Source organism: Limulus polyphemus, unplaced genomic scaffold, assembly GCF_000517525.1.
Source record: "Limulus polyphemus unplaced genomic scaffold, Limulus_polyphemus-2.1.2 Scaffold1696, whole genome shotgun sequence".
NCBI lineage: Eukaryota > Metazoa > Arthropoda > Merostomata > Xiphosura > Limulidae > Limulus > Limulus polyphemus.
This window is the reverse complement of record NW_013667306.1, coordinates 1-10,852: the sequence shown is the minus strand read 5'-3', so window position 1 is coordinate 10,852 and position 10,852 is coordinate 1. Positions and strand designations below refer to the sequence as shown.

Below are 10,852 nucleotides of genomic sequence, written 5' to 3'. Positions count from 1 at the left end.
AAGTACCTATCGGAAATATATTTTCAGTATACGAAAATTATACCTTCTGATACTGTACATTACCTCCACTATAATAAATAGCTAGAATCCCACATTGAATAGTTGGAGGGACCGATGTGAGGAAAAAAACAAGAAGCAATCCTTGAAAGCATCCGAAGAACACCCTAAAATAGAAGATTCTCAAAGTAGAAGATCATATATGGGATACTGCACCACATCTGTACTAAGTATACTCTTCGCCCAGTGTGGAAATTAGGTATCTCACACATGGGTGGAAAAAGAGAGGAGCACATCCATACAGGAGAGAACAATGGTGGGATAGAGAGTACTATCCATAGAGTACTGAAATGTTGGGTAAGATTCAAGGATGTGCTCCTAGGTGTAGAGTGGCTTTGGTGTAATGGACCATACATGGCAAGTCAACTGCATTCAAAACCCAGCTGATGGGAATTGACATCCATGCATGGGTAGGATGACGATCATACTGTTGGTAAGTCAACTACAATCCAAAACCCAACCATTTAGTGGGGGTAGGAAAGAGGATCATACTGTCTTCACCTCAAGTTCAGCAGAATGGAGGGAATCTTGAACCCATTGCTCCCTGAATGGTACACATGACAGCAATGTGATAAACTGTTTGACTGATCTGGAATTCCAACATCCGGATGATCGGCATAAGAAAAATGTCTCGGTAATGGAAACTAGCTCCCTCAAAACCATTTGACAGGAACCATCCCCAGCACAATAACATCAAGGGAAAGCATAAGAGGAGGAACCATATTAATCTACATGTCCAACCACCGTGACCCACAACACGAATCAAGGGAACAAAAGTATAATTGAATGAAGCACATAAACACTTATAAGACATATGTGAGGACTTACGTTGACTGGTTCAGCTCTGAATCCAAAACCCAGCCAATGGGAACTGTCATCCATGTGGTGGTAGGATGAGGGATCCCAATCAAAGGGGTGAACTGCATTTTGATGGCTCACTCCAAAGATACAACATTCCCTCAGATAAACCCGTACAGAGATGGAGCATCAGGTTGGAGGACATATCATCTACACCAGCATAACACCACCACCCTACTCTCAATTGAATGTTTATAACATTATTTGTATCATATATCAATATCACATTCAGGAGGTTGCCTCCAGGACCCACCATCCCAGCAGCTTGGAATTAGACAGTGGTGAGACTCCCATACTCGACTGGAGGTAAAAAGGGGGAGAAAATGCGGTGGAGAGTCCAGAGGAACATCAACACAGGAGACAGTGCAATGAGTGCCCATGAAAACCCTATTTTGAAAAGCGGACCATACCTGATTTGATCAATTCATGGCAAGGCAAGGATGGACAGCTATCCCATTCTGCCTTACTCATGAAGTCTATGGGTTAATAGGGTCCAGAAAGGGTATATTAATGAAGCAACTATATTGCTAGGAAAAACCTAAAAGCGATCTTGTGGAACACCCCATCTCAACAGTGAGCATTTTATGGCCATGAAAAATAGAAATATGCAGTCAACATGGCCTGACAATGCAGATTTAACTATTTGAAGCATACCCGGTCAGGCACAACTCGCCATAGAGTGGGATCCAGACAGTAAAAAGAAAAAGAAAAGGGAAAAGTCCCTGAAAAAGAAGTTATATATATTTATATATATACGATAAGTTACCCAGTCACAGTGTCACTAAAATCTGAAGAATGGCTACTGGTGGAAGACAGTAACCTGAAGATGAAGACACAGCGATCTGATGCAGATAGTATGATATGAACATATGTGGGATAGTCCACGTGCCCGATTGAAGAATTTCCTCCAAGAGACAATGGAGATGAGATGCCAAGGAAAAGGTAAATTGCCTGATCTGATGAAAAGACACTTGGAACAAATCATGGGTAGAATAGATAAGGAAGAATAAACCAATTGAATTAAAAACTGAACCCAATTAGTCAGGGTGGAAAGAGAAAGGTCACAAACAGGGAATGTCAAGGAATGATTAGGCAGGAATGGGCACCACGGAAGGAATCCATGTGGGCAAAGTAACAATGAAGAGCATGAATGGTTATAATAGCCTATCCGGATCCAAATGAGGAAAAAGGTGGGAAATGGAAGGAAGTGAAATTGGCAAAGAGGAGGATTCATCTTACTGAGCCACTGAAGTTTTGGGAAGGAAAGATTGATCTGGATAAAGGAGAATATATGTAGAATGATACAGAGTACATGAAACGTCTCATAGGAGAAGGAAATAAGTATTAAGGGATAAGTGAAAAACTGAACACACAGACAGAGGTTCAAACAGAGGCAAAGTGAGACAATGAAGAACCACATTATCATCCCAATCCAGAAGGACTGCACACTGAGATGGATGACTAATCCAGAAGGAATGCAACAATAGGGAATGGGTAGGAGAGGTAAAAACTTTATGGTACCTGGAAAAACGAAAAGTATGGGATAAGGCAACATGATAACCTGCAATCAAGGAAACAGAAGATCCCAGATCAAACAGTCAAGTGAGGATATCCATAATATGAGGAACAGGGGGTAAAACCCTTGACCCAAAGACCAACACCAGAAAACTTTCCACTTATGTTGATAAACATCCCTAGACGAAGGGTGAATAGAACAAGCTAAAAAAGAAGCAACCTGCTGGGACAAACTGGATCTCCTCACCAGGGATCAGATTAAAAAACAGGCATGAAGACTGAGGATATGAAAAGCTAGATGAAATGATAGTGACTGGGGTTGACATAGATGGGATGGAGTAAAAGGAAGAGGTAATGGAGGGGCAGTATGGAGCTGGAGCAGCTGCAGAAACCATGGTTGTGCTGGCCAGTATAGAGCAATCAGAAGGACATGATGTGAAGTATCATGGATGATCAAAACCACCCTGTAAAGAAGACGGATGGAAGGATAAACATATAGATATTTATTCATCCAATCTTGACTGAATGCATCAACAGCCAGAGCAAAAGAATGAGGAATCAGAGACCAAAAAAAGAGATAACTTGGTATTGAGAGATGTGGCAAATACATCCAGGTGAGGAGTACCCCACTGAAGGCATAGTCACTGGAAAACAGGAGGATCAAGAGACCACTCCATCGGATAAACTTTGTCGGGACGAGAAAGATGATCCACAACAAGATTGAAAGCACCCAGAACATAACAAACAAGGATATGAATACCAAGCATGTGGGCCCAAAAAAGGAGATCCAAGATTCAACCACAAATGGAATGTGGTTAATATAAGTCACCACTGTAGAATTGTCCAAATAGATCTTCACGAGCTGTAAGAGAGGGAGCAATAAGGGAATGGAGAACTGAAAGCTCCATTGAACAAAGTCAAATAGGAGAAGGTTGAGCCCAACTGAGATGAGTGTTGAAAAAGACACCCAAATGGAAAAGATATTGGCTAGGTATAAGGAATGACTTCTCCAATTTGATTAAACAACCTACACGAACTGCCTTCTACTGCTGTAGAAAAGGGGTCATACACAAGTCCTGGAGATAAGTAGGCAGTAAACAAACTTGGGGCAAAGCAGCATCCCTCTCCAGGAAATCCCAATAAAAGAGAAACCACACGTGTAAAATAGAGCCCAAGAAGATAAACATGCCAATGTGGCAGTAATCAAGGAGAGGCTATCCCATGAAAAACCCTCAGGATCTCTGTGGATTGCCTCAGAAAGGAGATGGATGGTCGACAAGTACCATAAGAGAGTCAATAGGGTAAGATGAAGTTGGAAAAATTGGGTGTGGGATAAATGAAGAGGCTAATCAGGGTCCAGCCTCCACACGGGTAAAAGCAATTCTAAGTGTTGAGATTCGAGAAACGTACATTCAGCTTGACAGTAGGCCAAGGCAAATTGATCCAAAGCCCGTTGATGGCGAGGCATGCTGGCACCAACAACCATTGTGGCATGCGAAAAATATTTTTTGCACATAGAGGGCAGCACTGAACGAGAAAGTAAAACTGGACAAGTGAGTTCGGTATTACAGCAGTGAAAAGTAAAACTGGACAAGTGAGTTCTGTATTATAGCAGTGAAAAGTAAAACTGTACAAGTGAGTTCTATATTACAGTAATTAAAATTAAAACTGGACAAGTGAGTTTTGTAATATGCCAGTAACAGAGTAATACAGCAATGAAAAGTTAGCAATACTGAAAAAAGTAAGTTTTATAATACAACAGTGAGGTAAGCTTGTTTTGTATCACAACAGTGAAAAATAACAATAAGTAAGATATGTCAGCAAAATATAACACAACATATGTAACTTTTGAAACAATCTCAACATTATGATAGATGTTACATGATACTTCATTACAGTTTTCTGTTCTTGATCTGATAGAACTGCATACCACTCTGTGCTCAGATATTTATCATAGTTTTATACCTGTTGAAACTGTGAATGAATGTTGCCATCAGCTTTCCCACAGGCTTGTTCAAACTTCTCTGGACTAATTCCTAAGTCTTCCATATGGCTACCCAACATAAAGTCCACCTATGAAAACAACTTATTAATTAAATAAGGGTATAAGTGGATTTTCTAGAAGCTTACCTTTCTGTTTTAACCACTTGAACTATGCAAAATAATATATTTTTTTCTACACAAACATAACTGAAGGTTAAAAATTAAGTAAAAAATTAAATACCACTATGTAGTGCAGCTAGAAAAAGCAAGATATGGAGAATTAAAAGTTCATTCTCTGATAATATCAGCAAAAGAACCTCCTTCTACCTCTTGCAAGGCAGCCAGCCTCCACACGAAGGGACATCAGCTTAAATTCAGAGTAGTTGGTCCCTAGATGGATAGCAGGATTTGTTTGTTTGTCTGTTTGAAATTAAGTGCATAGCTACACAATAGGCAATCTGTGCTCTGCCAACTACGGGTATCGAAACCCAGTTTCTAGCATTGTAATTCCATATGCAGGAAGCAAAACAACGATACTGTCACACTTTGAAGAAAAGCCCTATATCAAATCTGGTGCAATTCTAATAGCAGAATATTAACCTTTTCTGGTTTTACTTGGTCTTTATATTATTACCACTTCTTGAATATTTTACACTGAAATATAAGATTTTCTGATTCTCATAATAAAATATTGGTTTAATGTTTACATGTTGGCAGCAGCTACTGTTAGGATGCTGAAACATATTATTTTATGCTGAGACTAATTTAAGTCAAAAATGTTTATGTCACTTACACTTGAATATCTCTTTCTTTTTTTACTTACCAAGTTTTTATATTCTTCATGAATCTTTTTATATTCTCCTTCATTTTCAGTTCCTGGTTCAAATACTGTAATAACAAAAAACAAAATGAAAGATAAGAAAAATAACATTTTCTTTTGCCAATAAAAATATCAAATTTTATACATTAAGTTAAACTGAAGCTTACTGATTATATTTTTACAAATGGTTGTAAAAAAATCAAAACAACAGAATTTTAATACTTTTTCTGTTCATTACTAGAGCATTTAAGCTTCCCACAAGTATCACAAATATGGAGGTAGAAGCAAGTTCCTCTTTGGATTTATGAAAGCAGCAACCCACAAATAGATAGCATCATCAAGATGAAGTTTTGACTGACTCGCAGGTTCTACTGTGTAAAATTCAGATTAGTTGGCTCTAAATGGATGGCAAAACACAAAGCAACCGCATGGTAAGATCATCCCCTGGATGTGTGTCCAGACCATTCAGTGATAAAGCTAAACAAGGATGCTGTCATACTTTGAAGAGAAGTCTCTTTATCAAATCTGATGCAACTTTAATGATAGGATATCAACCTCCTCTGTACTACCAAGGCAACAATTATACCCACGGAAAGTCTTAATTGACATTCTGAGGGAATGAGACTACTGGGAAACAAAGTATTATATGGTGTAGCAAGGAAAAGCAAGATATGGAGAATTAAAAGATCATCCACTGGTAACATCAGTAAAGAAACTTTTCTTGTACCTCCTATCCACATGAAAGGACATCAGCTGTCAGCACAGCCCTTAGGACTGTCACCTAGTATCTGACTAAAAATTGTTTTTTTTTGTTCTTTCTGATTAGTTCAATTCATTAAGCTTGTATTTCTAAAGGAAAATTTCAACAAAAAAAAGATAAAACTAAAAATTGTGTTGAAAAGAAAAGAATACAGAGGCAAAAAACAACAAATCCTCTAATGAATAATAATATGAATAACTTAGGATATAATTATACTATATTAATACCAGTTTTTAAATATGTCACACTGAAGCATAAGTTTTTCCGATTCTCATAATAAAATATTGGTTTAATGTTTACACGGTGGCAGAGGCTACTGTTAGGATGCTGTAACGTATTATCGGTGGAATGAAAAAGAAATATACTACTTACCTTTACAAGTTTCACATGTTAGTATTATTGTTAAATATTAAAAATATACATGATATCCATTTAATTTGTCATTATCAGTTTCCCATGTAAAAGCAGTTTACTTTAATAAAATTCATAGTACGGAACACAAAATGATCCCTAATTTTCCTTCTTCTTTTTTTGTACATATATTATAGTAAATTATTTGTTTGTTGTAATTTATACAGCTACACAATACACTTTCTGTGTTGTACTTACCACGAGTGTCGAAACCCAATTTTTAAAGTTTCATAGTCCTCACTTAACTGCTGAGCTACTGGGGGTATATATAGTAAATCATGATTCAACTTGTATATTTTAATTATAAATGTAGCTTTTTACTAGATTCATTCTTGCATTTTAATGAAGAAGTAATAGTTTGTTGTAAATATTTCTGTAGCACATATCATTACTTGTTCCATACTCTATACCAATGGATTTGAGCACTCTCATATAACAGACGAAGTCTGGTCCAGGTCGGTGTTCGGTCATGTTGTTGTTGTTCGTGACCTGGGAGGGTCAAGTACAATTTAGACCTCTTCCTTAACAGTTCTTTGATTAAAACTGACAAATGCTATAATAACTTCACGAAATCAGGTGTTAAATATTAAATTAAAACACTGATTCTTCTTCCCCCTTCAGGATCTTGTTCATGAATGTTTTACTAAAGCATTTAGTGCTATTCACCACTTCACTTTGATTGCATTATAGTCCACCAACAGATCACTAGTAAAAATGACACTTTTTACAAAATTTAGTTATCAAACGCATATTTGACATAAATACCCTACAATACACTTATGATATCATAATCCGGTGATGTGTTAGAATCTGTCATAGGTGGCCTGTTATTATGTTCTTTCTGATCATTATTTAGTGTTTTATCCAATAAATGTAGTCATGAGTTTTTGTATTATGTATGGTATAATCGGTGCAACATATTTTTGGCCATAATTACAAGTAGTTCGATACCGTCTGGATGATTTTGATATTCACTTATATATTCGAAAAAGTTTTTTGTTTTTCTGCCTATTTTATTGGTTTATTTTCTTTATTTGTAGGTAAATTATAACAAACAATCAAAACAATCCAAATACAATTAAAGAGGCTAACATTCACAGGCAAATGCTTGTTTGTTTGTTTTTAATTATGTACAAAGCAACACAAGGGCTATCTGTGCTCTGCCCACCATGGGTATCGAAATCCAGTTTCTAGCATTGTAAGTCCGCAGACATGCCATTGTGCCACTGAAGGGCTGGGCAAATGCAACATGTCTCCACCACGCAATTCTAATATGGCCAATTATGACACCAGAAAAATTGAAAACTGTCTATATCACTGCTTGGGACTTGCAAAAAGGTATTTTTGTACCAAATCCCATGTAAGTTGGTTGACACACACATGAATAGTTCATGGAAACCTCAAATTGTACTTTCCCTGGTGAAAGACTGAGCAAAAGACACATATTCCAAAATTGTCTAAATCTCCTTTTGGGACCTGCAAAGAGTATCTTTGTAGTAAATCCCACGCAAATTGGCAAAATATGGCTGAGTAATTTACTAAAACCCCTAAAATTAGGGGTTTGTTTAACTTTTTTACCCTCCCCCCCTATAATTACTAAAAATGAACAATGTGTGGGACCTGTAGAAAAGTATCTTTGTACCAAATCCCATATAAATTGGTCAAAATATGACCAAGTAATGGACCAAAATCCCCAAAATTGTGCTTTTTTTGTGAGTTCTGACCACCTAAAAAGACCCTAAATTTGCAAGTCCAATTGTTTTTTTTGTCAGTGTGTTGGGTGCATGAAAATTTATATTTGTTCCAATTTTCATCTTGACTGCTGTAAATATGACCATACAGGAGCCAAAATATAAAATTTGAAGTTGAGTTTTGACTCTATAAAATCAATAAAAAGACCCAAATCACAAAAAATGAAAAAGGTTTCTAGGCATATTGGACTAAGGTATAACCCTACCAACTTTCATGCCAATCCACCGAGAAAAGAAGGAATGGCGTCAATTGAAAAGTGTTTGGAAGAGAAAGAAAGAAGAAAAGAAACAATATAAAAATAGTATGTCTCTCTGCAGAGACAAACATTATTACACAAGGGGGAAAAACATGAAAATAGCATGCAGTACAAAAATTACATTAAAAAACATACAAGAAATTCTTAAGTTTACAATAGAGAACATGTAATGCTATAATGGGTTGAAGTAAGTATGAACAAGTCGAAAAAAAGAATAAAAATCCTGAATTATATATCTAGAATAGTCAAAGCTGATTTTCTTTCGAATCCAAGCCATGTAAAGAAGTAATAAATTGAAAAATAGGCACTTTGAATTGTCCTAATGGATATCTGGCCATAATAATTAAAAACATATATTGTGCATTCTTGATAATAAAAAAAATATTTTCATAGTGGTCTTCACTGATAGTTGACAGATATACATGCTAGTTTTTGATCAATGATGTAATATAACGTAGTATTAAATCAACCAATAACGAAATATCCCGACAACTGTTTACGACACGATGAAATACAAATAACCTAAAATCCATTACTCACAAAACAAACTTTAAAGAACTTGAAACAACCAAACTCTTACAGCACAACGTAAAGTTAAGAGTATTACCAAATAAAGCAGTTGTAAAATTTGTAAAATTGTCACAGTTTAATGCTACATGTCCATCGGTTGGACAGCGGTAAATTTACGAACTTGGAATGCTAAAATTCAGGGTTCAATTACCCGCAGTGGACACAGTAGATAGCCCACTGTGGTTTTGTCCTGAAACAAATAATGCTACATATAATAATGACTAACCTGTCTATAAAAATGCAATAAAGTATAGACCATAGACCTAACAGTTTATATAATTGATACTTGAAACCGTCGGTACTTGGTCAAACTCCATAATTAAAGATGTACTTGATGACGCCTTTGCTGGTGAAACCATGGTCTTGAATAAATGATGTATTTGTGAAACGTACAATTGTCTTGTTTTCCTCAATTCCTAACAGTTTAGTTACAAACACTAAATACAAAGCCAATCTCGTTTTATTAAACTATGACCTCTACCACTGTTAAGCAGCAGATATTATAATGTCCTATAGTACACAACGACTGCATTAATTATTGACCTCAGTCTTAGAGTTAAGAATTTCAAGACATTAAAGTAATTTAAATTACATTCACAACTTAAGTAGATACAGCTTGTACCTGTTGATTTCTGTTCAAGGAAAGTCAAAATGGGAATATTCCATATAGGACCTTTTAAAAAGCCTACTAGTGAATCAAAAATCCAATTTAGTTCTTCGTCTGCCATTTATACTGTTACTTCTAACTACAGCTCTAAAGGACCCTTTTAAAAACAAACGTTACCAGGAATGCGTTTTCGTTACGTCTGGTAAGCGTATGTACCAGTTAGGTCGTAGAATCTTATGGTTGCTATAGTGATACAATACAATAACACTAACATGCGCAGTAGGAATAAAAACAAAAACCAGTTATTAAATTATGAATTTTGCATAAATATTATACATTTATTATCACGTGCAGTAGAATTATGATATAGTGTGAGAAATAATAAACTGAGAAACAAAACATAAAAAATAGTAATGAAAACAAATGTGCAGCTAGTAGTACGTTTTCTCAGAAATATGACCAGCATATTTCAATTAGCGTCACGTAATTCCCAAAACGAAATATATATTTTTGTTAGAAATAAATGTACACATATAACTTAACAAATTTTAAATAGGTTACATCAAGCAGTTTATATACTGCAAATTTTATAAATTATCAGGTAATACTTCTATAATACAAATTATAGTTTGTCTTTTTCTTATTATTGCAGTCGCGGTATCGACTATACATTTCATACGGATGACTGTTTGTTGTTAAGCGCAAGGTTACGCAATAGGCTATCTGTGCTCCGCCCACTGCAATATCAAAACCAAATATTTAACTTTTTAGCCTCCAGGCTTGTCAGTGGGAGGAGGGGGGTAAAAATGATATTATATATATATTTTACAAATAATTTATTCCTTGTTATAGCACCATTATATATATATATATATATTTCAAATAAACTGTACGAATGGGTTGTGGATTAAAGAAGGCAAGGACTATCCGTTTCTACAAATATGATAATTTTTAAAGCAAAGAGGATTGCATGTGATAATAGTGTTACGTCTCCGTTCGTTAGTTAATTTTCCGAAAAATTCTTACCGAAGAAACTTTACCGATACAAGTCCTTTCTTAAATAAAACTGGTTTATTCTCTCTGAATACAACTTTGCGATACACTTAATTTCAACAGTCGCTCTACAACAAACGCTATAATTCACGACGAACGTCTCACGTGCTCGGTTCAACAATATTCTGTCAGCATACATTCAATTTACGGAAAATTAACTAACGAACGGAGACGTAACAAATTGGTGTCAGAGAGTGGGATAAAAAAAAC

General features: G+C 35.8%; 1 protein-coding gene across 1 annotated transcript in view; it reads right to left on the bottom strand.

Annotated features, from left to right (window-relative positions):
• The window catches only part of LOC106464587 (cilia- and flagella-associated protein 36-like), a 24,833-nt gene extending 15,057 nt beyond the window's left edge, over positions 1-9,776 (bottom strand). Inside the window, exons 1-3 of the mRNA XM_022392320.1 lie at positions 9,605-9,776; positions 5,237-5,301; positions 4,396-4,503 (exon numbers count right to left, since the gene is read on the bottom strand). Of these exons, the coding sequence (XP_022248028.1) occupies positions 4,396-4,503; positions 5,237-5,301; positions 9,605-9,710 (279 nt within the window). The 5' untranslated portion in view covers positions 9,711-9,776. The remainder of the gene's footprint in view (positions 1-4,395; positions 4,504-5,236; positions 5,302-9,604) is intronic.
• Between the last annotated feature and the right edge of the window lie 1,076 nt (positions 9,777-10,852).